Source organism: Amphiura filiformis, chromosome 17 (genome assembly GCF_039555335.1).
Source record: "Amphiura filiformis chromosome 17, Afil_fr2py, whole genome shotgun sequence".
NCBI lineage: Eukaryota > Metazoa > Echinodermata > Ophiuroidea > Amphilepidida > Amphiuridae > Amphiura > Amphiura filiformis.
In genome coordinates this window covers 60651715-60675951 of record NC_092644.1, presented here as the reverse complement: position 1 = coordinate 60675951, position 24237 = coordinate 60651715, and the positions used below count along the sequence as shown (strand labels likewise).

At 37.2% G+C, this 24237-nt stretch overlaps 2 protein-coding genes across 2 annotated transcripts in view; both read left to right on the top strand.

The window, feature by feature from the left end:
* LOC140138100 (L-fucono-1,5-lactonase-like) overlaps nt 1–24237 on the top strand; it is a 60801-nt gene that overhangs the window by 2773 nt on the left and 33791 nt on the right. The window lies entirely within an intron of this gene.
* Nucleotides 328–11586, top strand: LOC140138484 (L-fucono-1,5-lactonase-like). The gene is made up of 6 exons (XM_072160368.1): nt 328–479; nt 4421–4497; nt 6147–6304; nt 8369–8530; nt 10303–10366; nt 10885–11586. Exons 1-6 carry the CDS (start codon nt 347–349, stop codon nt 11086–11088), a joined length of 798 nt encoding a protein of 265 aa, XP_072016469.1. The 5' UTR covers nt 328–346; the 3' UTR covers nt 11089–11586.

The window sequence follows — 24237 nt, the reverse complement described above, 5'->3', positions numbered from 1 at the left end:
TATTCAGAGTATGCACAATGGGCAAGTGGACTACAGGGTAGTCTAAGACTTGAATAGCCTATGTCAACGCGCCAGGCGCCAGGGATTATGCTGAAGGTTACTCTCACATTGATACGCATTGATCGCATGTCCAGTAAATTTACTCAAGAAAATTTACTCTGTATTGGTGACTGAGTGATTGTACTCCCCATTGTTCACTGGTTATTGTTAAATATTTTCTGCCAGACATTATTTTAATTTAAAAATACATTTTTGTAGGCCTAAATGTTGGATATACAGATTAATACTGATGTTGTATTTCATGTTGCTATTGATTTCAGATTTTGGGAGCTGAAGCAGTTTCCATATGCATGGCCAACAGAAGAAGAAGGGCCATCTACCGGATATATTCCCATCAGAGTATGCTCTGGATGTCCGTGATACACCTGTGAAGAATGCTATCTTTGTGCAGGTTCTCAACAAGAATCATCCTGAAAACGGTATTGATTGTTATTGATGTGTTAAAATGGTTGAGTAATTTTTGATTCTAGGACCATCTTTTTAGGGTATGGTTCCATAGATATTCACAAAAAAAGCTCATTTCCAAAATTGGAGTTGATTCTGACATTAAGTTGCAAGTTACACATAATTTCATGTATTACAGTGACCCGTGGGGCTCAGTGGTAGGGGTTTTTCCCCCCCCCCCCCCCGCCACCTGTGGTGCTGCACTGATGTCATTAGTGGCAGCTTGAAAATACAAATTGTATGATATCTGATTGGCCAAGTATGTTGCTCATTAATAGGGCATTTGCATCGACCAGATCAAGAGGGTGCTATTCTACTCTGGAAGCTAGTTCAAAGAACACATCACTTTATTTGCAGGAGACCCTATTGCCAATGACATTATTAGACTCACCAAATTCAGTGAAAGGCTTCAGGATCAGAGGTGCAGGTTAAGGCCAAGGGTGAGAGAGCTGGGGCATGATAGAGATATCTGTATCTATACCAGGGGCTCTCTTAAGGCCAAGGGTGAGAGAGCTGGGGCATGATAGAGGTATCTGTATCTATACCAGGGGCTCTCTTAAGGCCAAGGGTGAGAGAGCTGGGCGGCCCTGATTTGGTAAAATGATCTAACTTGAAATTTGAACATTTTGAGATAAATCCATATCATGGGTAATGTGAGGGCGCTCTTTCCATTGGTGACATCCTAAAATCACCACCATGCCGTCAAATAATGAGATTTTTATGTTTTCTAAGACATTAGATCTGTTTAATAATTTATTTTATTCAAAAAGAAAAACGTCAAGTGTTCAAACTTTAAGGCTCTTTTTCTCGAAACAGCGATTTTAATTTCAAGTTAGATCATTTTACCAAATCAGCTCGGCCGTGGGGCATGATAGAGATATCTGTATCTATACCAGGGGCTCTCTTAAGGCCAAGGGTGAGAGAGCTGGGGCATGATAGAGAAATCTGTATCTACACCAGGGGCTCTCTTTTAAGGCCAAGGGTGAGAGAGCTGGGGCATGATAGAGATATCTGTATCTACACCAGGGGCTCTCTTAAGGCCAAGGGTGAGAGAGCTGGGGCATGATAGAGATATCTGTATCTACACCAGGGGCTCTCTTAAGGCCAAGGGTGAGAGAGCTGGGGCATGATAGAGAAATCTGTATCTACACCAGGGGCTCTCTTTTAAGGCCAAGGGTGAGAGAGCTGGGGCATGATAGAGATATCTGTATCTACACCAGGGGCTCTCTTAAGGCCAAGGGTGAGAGAGCTGGGGCATGATAGAGGTATCTGTATCTACACCAGGGGCTCTCTTAAGGCCAAGGGTGAGAGAGCTGGGGCATGATAGCGATATCTGGATCTATACCAGGGGCTCTCTTAAGGCCAAGGGTGAGAGAGCTGGGGCATGATAGAGATATCTGTATCTATACCAGGGGCTCTCTTAAGGCCAAGGGTGAGAGAGCTGGGGCATGATAGAGATATCTGTATCTATACCAGGGGCTCTCTTAAGGCTAAGGGTGAGAGAGCTGGGGCATGATAGAGGTATCTGTATCTACACCAGGGGCTCTCTTAAGGCCAAGGGTGAGAGAGCTGGGGCATGATAGAGATATCTGTATCTATACCAGGGGCTCTCTTAAGGCCAAGGGTGAGAGAGCTGGGGCATGATAGAGGTATCTGTATCTATACCAGGGGCTCTCTTAAGGCTAAGGGTGAGAGAGCTGGGGCATGATAGAGATATCTGTATCTATACCAGGGGCTCTCTTAAGGCCAAGGGTGAGAGAGCTGGGGCATGATATAGATATCTGTATCTATACCAGGGGCTCTCTTAAGGCCAAGGGTGAGAGAGCTGGGGCATGATAGAGATATCTGTATCTATACCAGGGGCTCTCTTAAGGCCAAGGGTGAGAGAGCTGGGGCATGATAGAGATATCTGTATCTACACCAGGGGCTCTCTTAAGGCCAAGGGTGAGAGAGCTGGGGCATGATAGAGATATCTGTATCTACACCAGGGGCTCTCTTAAGGCCAAGGGTGAGAGAGCTGGGGCATGATAGAGGTATCTGTATCTATACCAGGGGCTCTCTTAAGGCTAAGGATGAGAGAGCTGGGGCATGATAGAGATATCTGTATCTATACCAGGGGCTCTCTTAAGGCCAAGGGTGAGAGAGCTGGGGCATGATAGAGATATCTGGATCTATACCAGGGGCTCTCTTAAGGCCAATGGTGAGAGAGCTGGGGCATGATAGAGATATCTGTATCTATACCAGGGGCTCTCTTAAGGCCAAGGGTGAGAGAGCTGGGGCATGATAGAGATATCTGTATCTATACCAGGGGCTCTCTTAAGGCTAAGGGTGAGAGAGCTGGGACATGATAGAGGTATCTGTATCTACACCAGGGGCTCTCTTAAGGCCAAGGGTGAGAGAGCTGGGGCATGATAGAGATATCTGTATCTATACCATACCAGGGGCTCTCTTAAGGCCAAGGGTGAGAGAGCTGGGGCATGATAGAGATATCTGTATCTATACCAGGGGCTCTCTTAAGGCTAAGGGTGAGAGAGCTGGGGTATGATTGAGATATCTGTATCTACACCAGGGGCTCTCTTAAGGCCAAGGGTGAGAGAGCTGGGGCATGATAGAGATATCTGTATCTCATACCAGGGGCTCTCTTAAGGCCAAGGGTGAGAGAGCTGGGGCATGACAGAGATATCTGGATCTATACCAGGGGCTCTCTTAAGGCCAAGGGTGAGAGAGCTGGGGCATGATAGAGATATCTGGATCTATACCAGGGGCTCTCTTAAGGCTAAGGGTGAGAGAGCTGGGGCATGATAGAGGTATCTGTATCTACACCAGGGGCTCTCTTAAGGCCAAGGGTGAGAGAGCTGGGGCATGATAGAGATATCTGTATCTATACCAGGGGCTCTCTTAAGGCTAAGGTAAAGCCAAGAATTTTCTGCTTTACAAATGCTAAATTCCGCTTTGTAATTTTAGCACATTTCTGACATAATAAAATTTCACAAGAATCTTGTGACGATCATTGCGATTTGCAAAGTTGGGATGGGTAATTGGGTATCATGGCTGTAATGGGGCGTTGTACGGTAAATTTATGACGGATTTTACTTTATTTTGATGAATTTTGAAGACCCATTTCATTTAGTATTTTATTTATTTCTTTTCAATTGTATTTTTTTCCTTTTTCTAGGTCATTTTTGATTATTTTTTTATTTTTTCTCAGAAATGCGTTTTCCGCTTTACCTCCGAATTCCGCGATTTTCGCGGAATTTCCGCAACGCGGAAAATTCTTGGCTTTAGGCTAAGGGTGAGAGAGCTGGGGTATGTTTGAGATATCTGTATCTACACCAGGGGCTCTCTTAAGGCTAAGGGTGAGAGAGCTGAGGCATGATAGAGATATCTGTATCTATACCAGGGGCTCTCTTAAGGCCAAGGGTGAGAGAGCTGGGGCATGATAGAGATATCAGTATCTACACCAGGGTCTCTCTTATAATTGCTTGTCAAGCCACAAATGGCCTAATATATTTCAAAGATCTGTGTTGGGGGCCAAGTACACCTTGGTTTGCTATGTTTACTGTAGGCATTTCAGGGCATAGGCTATCCACCGTTGGCCGGACCTGTAGCTACCTGTGCCCACTGGCTGCCTTTTATTAAAAACACATGGTCCACATCAATTTGCACTATACCACTGGGTTAAAATGTATAGGCTTTGAAACATTTAAAATGTTGTGAGGGCATGTGCCCATATGAGGTTGAAATTATTGGGGGCCCTATGATATTTGGCCCACACACACCAAAATTATTCCCCCACCCCTTGAGGGAGGCAATCCCTGGGCCTGGGCTCGGGGCAAGGAAAAAAATTGCATCTTTAATTGACTTTCTTCTAATATACATGCACCTTTTCTTTCACTTCTTCTTGTTTTTAATATAGAATGGGTGTTTGACTTGGCTAAGACCAACAAATGGATTGTAGGTGTAGTTGGATGGGTTGACTTGACAGAACCAAAAGTAAGTTCTATTGTTATAATTGATTTCATATTCATTTGAGTAACATTTATGAATGTACTGTTATCATTTTATGGGCTCATTGAGTGCCCACTATGCAAGAAATCAAAAATACCAATGTAATCATGTTTCTTATTTTGGACACTGGTCCAGGTCCATGATGCTCTTTAACCTTTTCCCAAATCTAAGAAAGATATTCTAACTTTTCATTTCTTGAATAATTGAAACATTTTAGTTTCTTATTAGTACATACATATATTTATATTTGTGCCTCACAACTAGGGCCTATGTATGATTCAGGGGTATACCAGGCAAAAAAAGCAAATATGTGCGAATTTTGATCTGGTATTTCTAGCTAGGGGATCACTTGCCCCCCTGTCAGTATAATTCAGAATAATCTCTTATTGTAGGCTTGGACATGTTGGGTGCATTTTACAATAATGTTTTGAAGTACAATTAAGAAATCCATTTGCAGATTGACATTAAAAATTGGTCTATATAGGCAGACAAGCAGTCATCCATTTCCTGATCATGTTGATATTTTAGGTATAAAAATATGAAACGCATGTCAGAGATTAAAGGAAGTATTTTGACAGTACTGGATGGGTGGTTAATAATATCACATATTGCTTGTTGTAAAGTTGCTGGGTGTGCGCTTATAGGAGCATGGGCGGTTAATGGCACAAATACGGTACATGTTTTGTTAAAGATTTTAGTTTGTCACACAAATATGGACCAGTATGACATTATTCAAAATCTCATAAATCAAATTTTATTTAGAGTTTTAGATAGATAGATAGATTTTATTTGGCAATTCAAAAAACAATATACGATACATCAGAACATCATAAAATGCATTAAAATACATCACACAACATATTTATAAAACAACATACAATGCCAAGGATAGCCCAAGAAAGCCCTAAAAAGGGCTTATTTCCATTGGGGTCCTTTATATAATAAAAACATTAAATACTTAAAAAATGATTGCACATTTGGTGAAACAACTGCATATGACAAAATTGCATAATTATGATAAAACAGATTCAATTTTAGGATTTTAATTCTCGCATTTCACAATACAATGCGCCGCCAACGGTTGCTCTTGCTAGTCCAATTTCTGACCTCCAGCGTCGACATCGCCTTGCTAGCCACCATTGGATTTTTACGCGAGTGTGATAATAATGCTGAAAACAGCTCCACCATGGATTCCGTGTGATCAGTAGATCAAAAATGGATCTAATACAATTATTGTAAACTGCTGTTTAGTGTGCATTAGTGTGTAACATTTATATTGACATATAAACACATAATGTTCCTGCGTTCCTGACCTTTTTTGACCAAAAAAGCTTTAAAAATCCGGGGTTTTTTTGCTCACTATGCTCACAAATTCTTAAATTTTGGGACTCTTTGTATACTTTTGCAAATTTGGTGGTGGGGTGCAACCCCCCCCCCCGCACCTCTTGGCTAAGGCTCTGAACACTTCTCCAATTTTGTGTGACACTTTCTAAAAATCTGTAATAAACAGTCTTACATACTCTATCACTCCATATAAACCTTGAATCAGATAACCCATTTTGTGAGAGGACAGCAGGCCCAACAAGGATAAGCATGCAATGATACTATGACTGTTATTTTCTGTATTTATTTAGGTTGAGAGCATTCTAAAAAATGCTGCACAGAATCCTCTGTTCCTTGGCGTTCGTCATATTCTAGACTTTGAAAATAGTGAATGGATCGGAAGGGAGGATGTGCAAAATGGACTCAAGGCATTAGAAAAACTCAATTTGACCTATGACCTTCTGCTTCGGTGAGTACATCACTTTTACTGTATTCTATGTATACAGGCGTATGGGTGCTTATTTTATATTTAAGTCATTTGCAGAGAGTGCACATATGTTTACTGTGTTATGAAATTCCAAGGGACAATATATTTGTTTGAAGTAAAATGGTACTTGGATGATGAAAGTCTCAATCAGTTTCATTGTCAGTGGGTTAAAAATATAAGAGACATGTAATGTAACTCTCTGTCACACCTGTTCATGAATAGAAACCAGCTGGTATACAATTATTGATACACAATCTTGTTTTGAGTAAAAAATACATTTGCAATCAACCATTTTAATCACAATTTTACATCTATGGATATTTTCTACTTTTTTATTACTTATCCAGTAATTGCAGTTTGTGTTGCACTATACCAGTTCAATTAGGCATCATGTTGGCATCTCAAATGTGTAAATGTCATCAGCATCTACCCAGGAAATTAAATGTATATAAATGGGATTAAAACATTTTAAAAACATTCAAAAGCAGTTTTGTAAACTTGCTGCAAAACATTGTAACATAATGTTATTTAGGTGTTCACAAAATATTTTGCAAAAATGTTGGCCAAAAATATTTTCAATAAAATTTTGACAACATTTTCAAAATGTTGTTATAGTGTTTTTAGTTTTTCTTAATCTTTATATTGCCTGATATTTTTGAAAACATTTTACCCAAAACCAAAACATGTTTATAACATGCTTATAAAGTTTTATAAGTATTTTTGTGTTTGCTAGATGTACCTACTGTCATGTTTTATTTGATTGAATTTCATGTCACAGTACGAGTCAAATTTTGGCACTTATTTCTGCTTTTACATGTTATTTAATGTTTAGAGCTTCCAGGGGCTTCACTCCCTGGAATAACCCCAGACCGAATGGGGATCGGATTGAAAATTGTTCAAAATTTACAGATGGGGTGGATCTGGGCATATATCATCGGGTTAGGCCGGATCAGGGTGAGTTCTCACCAAGTTGAAACGGACCGGGTTCTTTCTTTTGGTTTGAGTCGGGATCAGGAAAAAAATACATTTATACAGGAGCTGAATTATGCATATCCTCTCATGCTGAGTATTGCCGGAAGTATCCCACAACAACGGTGTTGTATTCAGTAATTTCTTTATTCACAGTAAAATTTCACTTCAGCTGAGTGCAAGTGCATTTGGTATAATTTACAAATCCATAATTATTCTGAATATGGGTGATTGCATACATGTAGGTCATTCTTAGTTTACATTTAACATTGATCGGATCCGATTTGAAACTTCAGATCAGATTTGGAAAAGCTAGAACAGATCAGGGTGAGGTTAACAGAAATTCAGATCAGATGGGCTTGTTCCAGATTTTTCGGCACAGGTTGGGTGGAATTGGTATTATTCAGAGAATGCCAGAATTGGGGTGGAAAAAATCTTGCCCTTCGGGGCATTACTGTGCACTGCAATAGGCTACTTGTGTTTGGCGACTAGCACATTGATTTGTGAATTCTGCATTCTAAGTTTCATTCCCCTACAACAAATCAAGAGATTGACCATGCTCTACAAAATACACAACAACCTTGTAGCCATCTCTCCAACATCTCATCTCAAGTTGAATACTAGAAATACTAGGGGCCATCAACAGAAATTTGTTGAGCACAGGGCCAAGAAAGATGTGTTCAAGAACTCCTTCTTCCCTAAGACAATAGCTGAATGGAACAAAATGCCAGCTTATGTAATTAACTCTAAGACAGTGGAAGCCTTCAAAGTCAACGCAACAAAGCATTTCAAGTCACTAAATCTTCACGCCGAGTCACCAGGTCATTTCAGGTGGTGTGATATGCACATTGTGCACCTTAATTACCGACTTAATCAAAAGAAGAAGATCTCCATCCTGATTCTTTCAGACACATATTTATACAGTTGGCCACAAGAGCTTTTTGATTCATTTGTAATAACTATTATTAACTGTACTCTTCTAAAATATGCTCCAGAAAACCATCTTGTTTTAATCATTCACCATATCCTTGTGAAAGAAGAGTTGAATATAGTACAACTCTTCTTACTCATTTTCAGACCACCTTCCCTACATTGGGCTGCTGAGATTGCACCAAAGTTTCCCAACCTAAGGTTTATAATAAACCACATCTCTAAACCATACATGAAAGATCAGATCATGGAAGGATGGAAAGAAGGAATTGTTGAAGCTGCAAAACATCCAAATGTTTACTGTAAACTGTAAGTAATAGGCTTATTTGTGTACTCGATCTACTTTATATACTATTTTACAGCAAAACTTTGACGAGCGCGACTACCGTGATGTTGCAAATTAGGAGCTAACAATGCGTACAGCGCACAGTTCATTCATGAATTTCCACTTGGCAACAGCAGATCGCCTCAGCAGCCAATCAGAGACCCGATGTATGCTTAAAATACGTGCTCGTCAAAGGTTAACTGCAATTGATTATAATACTAATTTTTGATAGCTGTTGGTTTTGTTTGTCAAGAATAGAATAGTTGCTAATTTCCTTTCTGCTAAACAGCCTAATATCATTGGCAAAATAATTGCATAAACAGTTATATAACACATACAAGGGAGTAGTATGAATCTGTGATGTCAAGTTGCTTGTATTACTATAGGTTTAAAAGTGACCAATTTTTGAACAACTAGTAAGCCTATCGATTGTATCACTCATACACATATTAATTATTATAGACAGTTTAGTGGTTAAATACCATTCAATATTTTACCATATACATACATGGAAGACTGCTCTGATTTTCGCATGTGCTACCACATGGACTCCCTGATTAAAGCCATAATGTGTGATTTGCTTCACAGCGACGCCCTCAATTTTCTTGGATTTCTACTTTTAGCACAATTATAATGCCCAGTGGTGTACTAAAATATCATGTAAAAGACTAAGCTTGAAGTGCTTTAATAACAGTCAAATTTAAGTTTCTATGTTAAAACCGGAGATACCCGGTTTTATTCAGAGTTCGCGGATTGAGTGCTTGCTAACATGTCCCGTGGATGTCAGCTTATGTGTACACACATCCAGCGCAATGTTCAGTGCAGTATTACATATAATACGATCTGAGAGCTAATACACACATTGTAGGCGCTGGAATAAAATCGCAATTTTCTTCGTTTTACCTCATTTGTTTTGCTCGAATTTAAAGGGGATAATGTGATCAGTGAAAACTAGCATTTAAATAGGAATCTATTCTTTATGCAAATCCCACATTATGGCTTTAAGTTACAGGTAAATTGAGATAAAATGAGTTAAGCCACAACAGATTTGGTGCTATGTTTAAAAATATTCTTGAAAAGTTATTGAAATTATGTAAAATGAGTGATATAAAATAAATATCAACCATGTTAAATTTGTGTAATGGTCAAAATATAATCAATTGGTGAAAAATGTATTGTTCCATTCCGCTGGCTGTTCTGTCTTGTGGAATGGAACAATCCATCTTAAACTTGTGATAATTTCAGCCATCACACCCTTAGACAGGTACTATAATGAAAGACAGAGATAAAAAGACTAGTTCACGACTAAAATCCTGACAAATAGACAGAAAATACTGTACTGTGCAGGTCGGCACCTAATCATGGCGCACCTTTGCCCTGACGCGATTTAGTCTTTTTATCTCTGTCTTTATATATTATACTAAAATGTACTCCAAAATTTCACCTCCAACTCTATCTGTTATCTCACCACTGCCTTTTTGACAGATATTCACAAATTCAGTATGTCACCACTGGTCATTATGAAAGTCATCTGTGGTGATATTTCTATGAAAGGCAGTGAGTTTTTGAGTGAAAGGTATTATTCAAAATAATCCAGCTGGTAAATTGAATATGCTGGGCAGGTTTGATCTCAATAATTCTATAAATAGACAGCAACTTTTTTTTTCAAATGCAATTTTGCACTGAATAATTTTATGATCTGATTTTATGATGTGAGTTAAATGAGTTGCATCATATTCAATATTTTCCATTATAGATCTGGATTAGTAAATGAAGCAGGCCCTAATTGGACAGCAGCTGATATCAAACCATACATAGAGGTAAGCTGTAGGAAGCTAGGCAACAAAAAAAGAAAAAGAAACTCTGTTCTATGAGTGGGCAGACTTTTTGTCCCTGGATATTTTGTTTGTATTTTGGAAAGGCTAACATTTAGTTATGACCTGAAAAATCACTGATGCTTGAAAAATTCAATCAATATGAAACCACTTCTGCCAAAAAAATGGTTCCGCTGCTCCCCACTCACGACAACTGGCCAGGATGTGCTGTGGCCTGTGTGTTACAAAGCCCCAGCCCTTTCCGGGGGAAGTCCTTGTGTATGGTTTTTAAGGTGTGGTAGATTTAGGGATAAAAATAATTAATTACAGGATAATGCTGATATATATCCATAATGCAGCTTCTAGAATTTGAGAAAATTATGCAGTCCAATCAGGCTTGGGCTTGGGATTTTGAATATCCAGTCGCAGCATGTTTATATTATTTATTGGATATTTGTTGACAACTATTTTTTTTATTATTTAAAGAACTTCTAAACCAATAATTCACACTTTTTATTTTACAGCATTTTGTAAAAAACTTTGGTGCTAAGAGGTGCATGTTTGGTAGCGATTTCCCCGTTTTCAAAATGGTAGGTGCCACATATACTGATATCTTCCAGCTACTGATGGAGTGCCTTATGGACTGTACCACTGCAGAGGAGAGGGAAGGTATATTTGGTAAAAATGCTGTTGACATCTACAGAATAAAAGTGCCACTTAATACTTAATAAGTGACATGATTTGATTCACTCAGGACATTAATTGAGATTCAGGCAAAAATTTTGCAAATTGAATTCAGGCCCTGTTTTTGTTTGTTTAAAGCAATGATATATAAATAGTGTAAAAATGATGCACCAAATGGCTTCAATTAGACCTTCATTTTGCAAAATTTCCAAACATCCCTCAGACACCCCCTGCATATGGATGAACAACTGACCGTTTTCACTTCTGTATTGGATACCCAGCACTTTGTGTTTAAAGCAATCATTTATGATCCTGTGCCATATACTGGGGTACACAAAAAAGGTGGCTTTGTTACATTTTGATGTCCAGTTTGGATTTCAAAACACTGTCTCTTGAGTATTCCTTCACTTAGAAGATTCAATTAGGTCTTAAATTGAGGCTAATTTATTCTATATTACTCATGTTTTTATCCTGTTTTAAAATATTTTTCAATTATTTTCTTATGACGTTTGGCATGAAATGTGCCAAGGGTGGCTGAGGATTAGGGGAGGAGGATTAGGGGAGGGATTCATATTGTAAATTTGATTTAAAACCCCTTTAAAAATTTGAATCTAGTAAAAAATGTCTAAATGAACTCCCAGACATCTAAACCAAGTGAATAAATACAAAAGTTCATTTAAAAGACCAATACTTGCTCAGAATGATTGTAAATGTGGAAAAAAGAGGTGGGGTTACATCCTCCCTACTTTGTGATTTTTTTTGCCCGCACTCTCTCATTTTTTAACCGATTTCCATAAAAAAGGTGTCAAAATGCTCAGAAGGATGAACCACTTCAAATGAGATGTGTAGGTAAAATGTTTGAACCATTTCATTTTTTTACTATGTAACACAAAGGTACCCCAGGTTGTGACACAGGACCTTATACAATAACAATGAAAAAGGTGGTGTTAATTGGCCTGCCATTTTGCAAATTTTCGGATTTTTCAAACTAAAATTGTACACAATAAAACTGCCAAAATGATCCACCCAATGGCTTCAATTATGTCTTCATTTTGCAAAAGTTTCTCACTTCTGAGGGGGCACATCCTCCTCAGACACCCCCTGTATCGCGCAACTTTATGTTTAGAGCAATAATTTATACAATAACAGTGAAAACTTGACCACGAATGGCTTCAATTGGACCGTCATTTCACAAATTTTTGGCTTTTTCAATCTAAAATTTTACACAATAATAGTGCCAAAATGGTCCACCAAATGGCTTCAATTGGGACTTCATTTTGCAGAAGTTTCTCACTTCTCAGGGGGCACATCCCACCTTAAGACCTCACGACATCCACCTGCATCATGCAAGCGCAACACCATGGCTGCTTCGCTGCCATTTTTTTCTTAAATTGGCCCCCTGACTACTGTAGATCCACCAGTGACCCAAAGTAATGTTAATTCTTCCACTGTTTCCCATTAAAGACCCATTCAGTGATCCCAGCGAAAGTGTAAAAAAAATTTAAATTGTTTATAAATTGCTTAAAAGTGAAGGATAAGTCATTCAAATTGTCATTTGGTATTTTTGAAATGAAAAATTTGGCAAAACACAAAGAAAACAGCAGTATTAACGAAGTTGAAACCCCATTCGAATACATGTAGCTAATTTACATACTGTCAGTATCTAAATAACAGATTCATGTAGATTCCTTGTTTTTGTCTTAAATACACGGCTTTCGGCTGAACCAATAGCAGGCTATGTTTACATACGAGGGGGTATCCAAAAGTTTTTGACATCACCCAGAAGCGAAGGAGCTATATCGATGAAATTTTGTCGGTGTAATTACTGGTCCTTATGTACATTAAAGAAAAAAAATGGTCTCATAAGTATGTTTACTTTCTTTACAGGTGGCGCTAGATGGGCAGTAGGCGATAACCTTTTCATGATAAGATTCTCCACTTTCTTGAATTTCTTCACTGTGGCTGCATCATCCGAAAGTGATGGACGTCCACTTCTTGGCTCATCTGTGAGGGACATGTGGCCAGTTTGGAAATTCCTTTTTCAAAAAGCAACAGTGCCATATGATGGGCAATCATCACCATAGATAGCTTTCATTTCATCATAGATTTTCTGAGCATTGTAGGCCTAACCCTTCAAATGCAGGAACTTAATCACGCTATGCGTGCCTCAATTTTCACCATTTTACAGGTTATGCGCCTACTGCCCATCTAGCGCCACCTGTAAAAAAGTAAACATACTTATGAGACCATTTTTGGACCATAATGTACATAAGGACCAGTAATTACATTGACAAAATTTCATCGATATAGCTCCTTCGCTTCTGTGTGATGTCAAAAACTTTTGGATACCCCCTCGTATTTATGACAATGACAAAGGTACCAAAATCTGAATTTTGATGATTTTTACGATTGTCCGGATGAGCAAATCACTGAATGGGCCTTTAAGTTTATTAAAATCTTTCTATTATTATATTTCATTGATTTTTGTATTTTCTTACATTGTTCATGTCTCAGATAATTAACAGTGTTAATTTTGGTCATACCAGAAGCCATATATTAATATAGCATCATGTTCCCATGATGCAATGAATGTTTTTATGCAATAATTGAATTGTTTCTATAGATCATTTCTGCCATTCTGTATAACAGAAACTTATTTTAAAAATGTACTGAAATTTAACCCAAATAATACATTGAATAAATGTAAAACAAAGAGATTATATTGTAGTATATTGTAAAGGTATATTTAGATTTGAACTTAAAATTGTGTTTTTCATATGTGATTTTTATAGAGATCACTTTTCTGTATTAAAAACACCTTCCAAGTTCAATGAATTTTTCAATGTAAGACAAATCTTGAACTTTTTCTAATGTTTCCAATGTCTTCCTAATGCATGAATGGGCTATACAGTTGAAATCCATACCCACCTATGGGAGACATGACTTTAAATCTCCCACACAGGTAGCGTAGATTTCAAATGGACCCATTTTCCCCATTTGAAATTTACCCTCCCTGTGTGGAAAATTAAGGTCATGTCTTCCATAGGGGTTATGGACTTCAACTGTATAGCCCAATTGTTTTCTAAACTTACATCATTTAATAATGTTTTATATACATAAAATATGCTTATCTGTACATTTTGAATTTGAATTTTTTAATTAATTTGCACTACATGTACTAGCATGTAGGTGACCTCACAGGAAACACTAAATATTTTTCTAATGTATTTTAAAACTTGTCAAAAAGTTATAAAAGTTTAAATAACTTTTAGCGTTGTGTTCTGTTGTGGTACAAGATAAAAAGATGTTTGAAAACATTTCATCAAATTATATCTAAATATTTAAATGTGAAATGTTATTGCAAAATGTTATACATTGACTTTTGTCAACTTTTAACATGTTTTAAAAATGTTATTGAAATGCTTTATGTAGCTTGACATTTAAACGGTTTCTGGCCTCAACAACCATTGTTACAAAAACATTTTGTTTGTCTGATTGTGCCCACAAATGGGAAACAAGTCACCACACAAGTTTTATAGTTATAAACTTTTCAAAATTGTTCTTTCATATCAGCATAAACAATATTATTTGGATTAGAACTAGTCAATTCTATTTGAAATTATACACTTCCTATGGAAGACATTACCTAATCTCTCATACAGGGGGTGTAGGTTTCAAATTAAGTCACCCATTCAGGTAACCCCATTTGAAATTCACACTCCCTGTGTGGAAGATTAAGGTCATGTCTTCTATAGGGGGGTGGATTTTAACTGAATAGCCCAATGCAAAACAAAGATTATTGTAATATATTGAAATTTGTACCTCTCTACAACCAAAAATGTGACATTTTACCTCAAAGATTGGACAACAAGATTAATTGGAGCAAATTTTTACTCCTGTGTGAGCATTTGTGATTGACATCTAGCGGTGACCAGGGGTCAAATCTAAAATGGCCTCACCTTAAAATAAACTTTGGACCTTGTACTTCATGTGTGGAAACTCTCATGCTTTTATCACAAAGTGCACATTGGCCCCCAGTTTGGAAGCATTGCAGCTGTACTATTACTATTTTATCAAATATCTTTCACGTCTGCAATTCAACTTACAATTCGGTTCACCTCAAGTTTGATATTGACATATGTGCGTATTTCACTCGCCGCAATATCAAATTGTGCACGTAAAATTTAATGCACTAAGTGGGGGTGCACGCATCCAGGGGCGGTTGTGGGCACGCTTACGGCACATCCGCGAAAAAGCATTGTAGTCACTCCCAAACTTGAGGTGAACCAAATTATAATGAGTGATGTTTTACCTTTGTATTGAATCAGTGTAAATATCTTTGTAAATATTACTACAATAATTGTAAATTTTATTAGCTCATTTGCGCCAGCAAATGAACTATAGCCGTAGTCTAAATTTGTCTATGTTTTTTACTTTCTCTTGCTACATCGTTTGAGCAATGGAGCTAGTAATTTGAGGCCAAAAAAAAAGAAAGGTTTGTCTCAAAGCTGACGAGAAATTTAAAACAAATGCGAAATGCGATTTTTTTTTTTTTTTTTTTTTATTCCCGACTTTTTTTCATGGTATTTTGTAGGCCCCGAAAATACGAAAATAATAATAAAAAAAAATAAATATATATATATATTGCCTACCTGGCCCTCTGTTGATCAGATTAGGTCAGTTTAGATTGTCATGTAATTTGTGAACAACTCACTGAACTGCCGGCCCGGCGTGAGTCGAAGAAAAGTGACAAAAATTTGACCATGAATTATGTTTTATAGTCAAAATATTCCACTAATTCGATTAATATAATGATATTTGGCCTAAACTTGAACTCATTTGAAATGAAATGTCAGTTTTATTGAGTTTTTACACTCATCCATGTGCTTGCAATGCTGTTGAATTCTGCACTTTGGCGATATTGGAACTGCATTTTACATAAAGCAACATTTTTATAGTAAGTGCACTGCTTGGAAACTTTCTTAAAAAGCGAGATAGATGGTTTAGAATCACGGCGAGAAAATTTTGAGAAAAAAGTCTGACTCTCGCCGATTTTTTTCTGGAAAAAACTATAAAATTTTTTTTTTTTTGAAATAAAAAAATTTCCGCATTTGTCTTTTGTCAAATCGTGGGATTTTACAACCGCGCGCGTCAGCTTTGAGACGAACCTTCTTTTTTTTTTGGCCTGAGGGAGCGATCTTTGCATGATTGTTCATGATTGTTACTTATTTAGCTAGGAAAATTCGGACGGAAAGTGTCATTTTTGGAGTATTTTGTTACGAAAATGTTTACCACATTTCATGGAATAGTCTCCTATGCAGACTGTTTGTGGTGCTTTTCATATTACAAACACTGTACAAACTCCTTGATCTGGCGATTTTGTAAAAGAGATGTTTGCTTTTCAGTGTTGCTTCCGGGTGTTGCTTTGCCTTACATTCTGTAAGTCAATAAAGCACCAATTGGGCTCGATGCTGTGTATAGGCCCTTACTTCTGTGCACGAGCCATGAGCAAATAGTGTCTCAAATTCTCCCAATTTGGGCTACCAAATTGTTGGTTGGCAACCCCACTATGAACAAAATCTCACTCATTTATCACACATCTTGACCAGTTACTAAACCCAATTAGTTATGTAAACATTTACTCAAGGTGAGTAGCACTTTTTCTGTTCCTTGTATATCAGTATATGGGACCATGACAACCCCTCTCTGAGGTGGAATGTTTTAAAATTGTTGGTATTCGATTTGTAAGGAAAAGTAAGTATGTTTTGCCGTTTCAACGAATGAAAACGAGCGAGTATTACCAAAGTTATGTTTGAACTAATTATGACTTTAAAAAGTTCTAGGTATAGGCCTAAATGTAACAATAATAGTTAATATACAGCATCATATGGTCAGCAGAAGAAAATTACATCACCTATGATGTCATATCAGTGTCCTTGACCGGGGTCCTTACGCCTTGACCACTGAACAGCATGATATCATGTTGATAACAGATCTATAGATCTATAGAATCAAAATCTTCATCATATCACAGATTCTCAACAATCTGTGATCATATGGACCCTATTGATATGAAAGTAGTTATCTATCATATCCTGTGTCGTTTTTTAGGCCTAGTTATAATATGGGCATAATTTATTCATGTAGGCCTATAGTATTGAACAATGTACCCCATTTGACATGCACTTATAGATAAATAAATTGTCTTACTTTATTAATTTAATAACTTCTTTATTATAAATAAAATGACACATAACTTATGTGAAGTCACTTTCTATCTTTTTTATTTGATTCATAAAATTACATTCAACAAAATGATTGAACACAAGGCACTGGGCAGACTGTTATAGAATGGAGTAGCCTAGTAGGTAAGATGCCATGTCCATAGCTTCGCAGGAGTTTCCAACTAGCAATCAACATGATCAGCACATTCAGAAAAACACAGTTTAAGAGTGAAGATTGTAGTGAGTAATCAGTCCTTTATAAATGTGCTGGCCACTATCTATTATAATATAGTCCCGGGGGGAGGGACACACTTTAGAAGTGACGGGTATGTGCCTACCGGCGTCACGAAGTAGGGGCCTATCAGGTACAAAGCGTCATTTAAAAAAGGGGTGTCATTGGGTACAAACAAAATAAAAAAAGGGTGTCATTGGGTATAATATTTTGAAAAAAGGGGGTAATTGAGTATAAGATTTTTAAAAAAGGGTCATCGAGTAAAAATATTTGAAAAAATGGAGCAATGAGGTTTGAGAATACTGAAATGTGTTTTTCAAAGTTGGCAGCCCTGTATACATAGCTATACATGGCTAGTTTTAAGTTTTTATTTGGAAATTGCTTTTACATCGGTGGCACTCATCTATCCGATGGTGCATCCAAGGCATTAAATATACAAACAAAACTGTATTAAACAAAATAAAATCAAAGGATACTTGACAAGCAAAAGGTACAAATAAATAAATGCCTTGAATAAATAAATATCTTGAGAACCGTAAGTATATTGTCAAAATGCTGATGGTGATTTTGAGGTTTGGGAATACTGAAATGTGTTTTTCAAAGTTGGCAGCCCTGTATACATAGCTATACATGGCTATACATGGCTATACATGGCTATACATGGCTATACATGGCTATACATGGCTATACATGGCTATGACATGGTTACATATGGCTATACATAGCTATGCATGGCTATACATAGCCATACATATCTATCCATGGCTATACATGGCTATGCATGGCTATACATAGCTATACATGGCTATACATAGCTATGCATGGCTATACATAGCTATGCATGGCTATACATAACTATGCATGGCTATACATAGCTATGCATGGCATTTACCATGAAATTGTTGTAGTTTTTAAGTTTCAAGTTTTTATTTGGAAATTGCTTTTACATCAGTGGCACTCATCTATCCGATGGTGCATATTAAACAAAATAAAATCAAAGGATACTCGACAAGCAAAAGGTACAAATAAATAAATGCCTTGAATAAAGAAATATCTTGAGAACCGTAAGTATATTTTCAAAATGCTGATTTCTGCTTGATCACAGCACTATGGTGATTTGGAGGTTTGAGAATACTGAAATGTGTTTTTCAAAGTTAGCAGCCCTGTATACATAGCTATACATGGCTATACATGGCTATACATGGCTATGACATGGTTACATATGGCTATACATGGCCATACATAGCTATCCATGGCTATACATAGCTATCCATAGCTATGCATGGCTATACATAACTATGCATGGCTATACATAGCTATGCATGGCTATACATAACTATGCATGGCTATACATAGCTATGCATGGCTATACATAGCTATGCATGGCTATACATAGCTATGCATGGCTATACATAGCTATGCATGGTATTCCTGACCATAACCCATAACAAATGAGCTACAGCACCAGTGGTGCTCTTGTAACAATTTGCTGCAATCTAGAGTATGTGTGTGATATGCAGGGATGTACCTTTATCATACCACTGAGGGAAACATAAAAACACCGCTAACCAGATATATTTTCATATCTAGTCAGTGAGTGCATATTTTCCATAAACGATATACGTATATGGAGAGATACGCGTATAAAGGAAATAGCATATAGCGGGTGCGTAAAATGCACGCGATACATAATATGCGGAACAGTCATCCAAATTTTGTAATGTTTTTTCCTTTTTTGCAACAATTAAAATGTTTAAAAACTTGATAACTTGATTATTTCAACATTTAGAATGAATTAGTGGTATGATAAATTTGTTATTAGGTTCAGTGTTGGTACGGTACAGGAAATTATCATGCCCTCAGTGTCATACTTGGTTAAGCCTTCGGCTTCACCCAGTATGACACTTCATGCATGATAATTTCCCATGTACCTTTATATATCACAACCTGCTCATATAATGATACCAGCCTGAGCCCCCAACCTGGGCCATTAGATGTCTGCCTGTGTTTTAGTACATTGCTGGTGAATGATATATGCCCATTAATTTTACAGTAGTTATTTTGAAATGTGCCTACCGTATCGTTTGTAATAAACCCCCAGGGAGCCTTGCATTTTCAGTGGCGTAGATTTCCTTTTGACATTGGGGGGATGGTGTTGAAAAAATTCTTGAAGAATAGTGAATCCAGCACCTTTTGGCGACAGAATAAGTTGATTTTACAAATGCGCGCTAAGCGCGCGAAAAATTTTGCTATTTTGAAGCTAAACTGATGAAATATGGTGCAAAATTGGAATAAATGCGCGCAAAGCGCGCGAAAATTTGCACTTTTGGGGCTAAAATGGGCAAATATGAGATAAATTTGGTCAGAAACCTATATTCAGGCGTCAACATTGGGGGATGATTGTATGGAGCATCCCCCCCTGGCAAAATATTGGGGGGGATAAATCCCCCCCATCCCCCCGGGATCTACGCCTATGTGCATTTTTCCAAAAGCGGAGCATTTATTAGAAGTGAATTTTCAGTAAAAAAGCTTCAAAAACAGCGGCGAACTTCAGGAGAATCACTGATTTCCGGGTTCACATTCAAGATGGCGGCACCCACAGAACCGCATGGAAATTACATCCGTATGTGCATCATCAAACAAGAATCTGTTGAAAGTAGTGAAATTCTACCATAATTAAGCAATGAACTGGATGGAAGATTCAGTCACAACAAGTTCATGCAATTTAGCGATTATCACTAACATAACTGATTCAAGTTGTAAGCTAACTCAATGGTAATGGTATTGAAAATTTGCATTTTTGTCATTTTTTCATTGAAAATTGGAGGGGGCGTTTATCAGAGGGAGGCATTTGTTACAAACAATACAGTAGGGGAGAGCGGGGAGTGTTCACCCTAGGGGCAGGTTCGCCCACCCCTTGTTTCTCAGCACTACGGCTATCAGGGAATTTGGTGATGGCAAAATTAGGTGACATAGGTCATTATAAACTTCTCATATTAGCTACGCGACATATAGGGACGTGTTCATCGAACTGCAGCCAAAACAAAAAAATTACACCAAAACGTAATTTTTCTTGCATTCATAATGTTGTATTATCATTGATACATAAATACAGATGGTTTTAATGGAAATCTGTATTGGGAACATATGGGATTTGTCAAAGATTTAATGCAGTTATAAACTCCTTATTCGATTTGTGTTTTGCATACCCTGAAGAAAATACAAAAATGTGCACAAGGGGCTAGTTCGCCTTTTTGAGGATGGGGCATGTTCGCCCTATATCTTCCCCGGGCGGACTTACCCCCAAACTGGAGGGCGGACCTGCCTCATCCGCGTATTATGTAAAATATTGATAATTAAACCATTAAACAAGGTAAAACTACTGAAAAACATGTTTTTTAAATTTATGTGGTATCAGTATTATTCATACCACCGCTTATGTCCTAATCCATTTCTCCCCGAAGTTGTAAACATGATACGCTTAAGCTCACTTTGGACCCCTACATTTTACCCTGACCCGACCCCTGCAACAAATTTAGTGACTCCCCAGAAGAGAATGAATGCCCTGTATACTCTTGCTAAATGTTTGCATTGAATATGTTATTGTTATGCAATGTTTAAACCTTTTTTGTGATTAGGGTGAACTTACCCCACCATATGGGCGAACCTGCCCCAATATGGGGCAAGTTCGCCACTTTGCAAAACTTTTTGTTTGCTCTATCCTGTTGCTATTGTAAGGCCTATAGTTTTGGGATTGTGGCGATATAGGTAAGACATAGGGCTTTCACATGGGCTAATCAGGTCATCCCTAACCTTAAAATTGACATCGCTAGGCTGGTCAGAAAAAAATAGGGCGAACACTCCCCGCTCTCCCCTATAAGTAACAGATGCAATATAGCAAAGCAAGCTGTGAAATTAATTTTCAGTATTTTAATTTTAATAAAAAATATATAAATCTGCATGAATGTAATGAAAGAAATGTGTTTTTTAAATTTCTATAAGTTTATTTGTGAATTGTGACACAGATTCATTCACAGTTGCTCATAATTATAATTTATAATCTTGTGTTTCCATGACAACCCTCAGTAAAATAACAGTGTATGTAGTAATAGTTATATAAACAATAACATTAGAGATCAACACAAAGGTTTCTCAGTGATAAAATAAGGCCATTGATCATGTTGATCTCTTAGTTCAAAATGTTTCAGTGGTGTCAATAATTAGGCCTATGTATTATTATTATACAAATATTGACTGCTATGAGGGGCATGGTTAAAATTATAGGCCCAAGGTGATCTCAAAACCTTGACTATGTACACCTCGGGGCATAGTCATGGATTTGAGATCACTGCGGGCCTATAATTTTAACCATGCCCCGAATAAAAAGCAGTCAATAATTGTTTTATATACCAAATCTTAAGATCCTTGTCATCTGTTTGGGTAAAAGCATCGATTTTGGGAAGTGAAATTAATAGTATCAATGCGAAACGGCACAGTTTACAATATGCGATTTCCGCGTAATTATAGCGCGCAAAAATATTAACATGTGCGTAATATCATTTTACGCTGGGAACAACGCACACGCAGAACTATGCCCGGGGAATAGTTACTTTTGCGGGCATAGTCAAAACTATGCCCGCTCTTTTAACCAATCAGATGGCGGGAATCTTTAGATGAGGTATATAATGTATTTTATGTCAAGTTCACCCTAAGGCCATTTTAATTTAATAGTTTGTCTCAAAGCCCTTCCCAAGTTAAAAACCTAATGCGAAATGCATCGTTTTTAGAGGTTTTTTTTTTACTTTGATTTTTTTTAATCTGTGGGAAGAACTTGTTGACAAGAATAGACCACCTTTTCATCTCTCAAGGAGGTTTCACTGTGGTCAAGACGATAAATTTGATTGAGATTTACGTTTGGTGAATTTGGAAAAAAACAGCAGAAAAAACTGAATAACATGCAAAAAGTGGGCGATTTTACTTATGCACGTGGAGGGGGGGGCTTTGAGATTAACTATTAAATTAAGATGGCCTATATAATATAGCTTCTCTGACTGTTTGATCTAGTACTGGTGTCACTGATTGGTCTGAGCTGAAAACTTATCTTCCATTTGTTTTGTTCTTTCTGGATCATATTTCTCACATGAATAAATAAATAAATAAATAAAATAAACAAATACACTAAAATATCCCAAGAAAAACGAAATGTGCATACTCTGCAGGGAAATAACTTATTTTTAGCCTAAGAATGTTTTTGTTTCAATATTTTAACTGGTGCTAACTCAAGGAATATGTGATTATATATGCATGTGTAAATGTACGATTTTATGTATTATGATATAACAAAAACAAATTGACTTGCATTTTTGATTAAATATATAATTATCAATTCAACATGTATCATTTGATGTGAATTTGTTATCATTGTAATGTTATCCCCTATACACAGTAAGATTCTTCATGCTGGAAAATGCATGTACTTGCTAGCGTGTTGATCCTCAATGATCGCGCGATAATGCTTTTGTGTTATACATACGTGCGAACTAAGATCATGGTTAAGATGGAAACCATCACAGACAGCAGCCAAAATTAGCTAATTAATTAATAATTAATTAATTAAACTTGGCGTATCCTTACAAAGTGAAATTTTGTGTTTTCAATAGTGGCGTATCGACCATACACCACTTTTCATACACATTAATAATAGTAAACAAACTAAGAAATATTGGCAAAATGAAAAACATAATTATGTCATAGTGGTGTATCACCTCGCTACACTATACAGCCGACGAATTGGCAAATTAAAGGGAAGTTTTATTAGGATGGGTCATTTATTATCATGTGGGTATAGTGCTATCATCAGTAGATAGCATGTGTGGGTATAGTGCTATCATCAGTAGATAGCATGTAGTGTTTTCATCGGTAGATAGCATATGTAGGTAGAGTGTTATCAGTAGATAGCATGTGTGAGTATAGTGATGTCACTATTATGTAGGTAGAGTGATATCAGTAGATATCATGTGTAGGTATAGTGATATCAGTTGACAGCATATAGGTATAGTGATATCATCAGTTGATATCATGTGTGGGTATAGTGCTATCATCAGAAGATATCATGTGTGGGTATAGTGCTATCATCAGAAGATATCATGTGTGGGTATAGTGCTATCATCAGTAGATAGCATGTGTGTGTATAGTGCTATCATCAGTAGATGGGGTGTGTGTGTATAGTGCTATCATCAGTAGATAGCATGTGTGGTATAGTGTTATCATCAGTAGATAGCATGTGTGTGTATAGTGCTATCATCAGTAGATAGCATGTGTGGGTATAGTGCTATCATCAGTAGATAGCATGTGTGGTATAGTGTTATCAGTAGATAGCGTGTGTGGGTATAGTGCTATCATCAGTAGATAGCATGTGTGTGTATAGTGTTATCATCAGTAGATAGCATGTGTGGGTATAGTGTTATCATTAGTAGATAGCATGTGTGTGTATAGTGTTATCATTAGTAGATAGCATGTGTGTGTATAGTGTTATCATCAGTAGATAGCATGTGTGTGTATAGTGTTATCATCAGTAGATAGCATGTGTGTATAGTGTTATCATCAGAAGATAGCATGTATGTGTATAGTGTTATCATCAGTAGGTAGCATGTGTGTATAGTGCTATCATCAGTAGATAGGATATGTGGGTAAAGTGCTATCATCAGTAGATAGCATGTGTGTGTATTAGGTGGGTC

Excerpts from the sequence above, each read along its gene's own strand:
- LOC140138484 (XM_072160368.1), top strand. The coding sequence starts at position 347 with ATGCATGGCCAACAGAAGAAGAAGGGCCATCTACCGGATATATTCCCA. Across the intron at positions 6,305-8,368 it reads ACCTATGACCTTCTGCTTCG|ACCACCTTCCCTACATTGGG; the intron begins GTGAGTACATCA and ends ACTCATTTTCAG. Across the intron at positions 10,367-10,884 it reads ATATCAAACCATACATAGAG|CATTTTGTAAAAAACTTTGG; the intron begins GTAAGCTGTAGG and ends TTTATTTTACAG.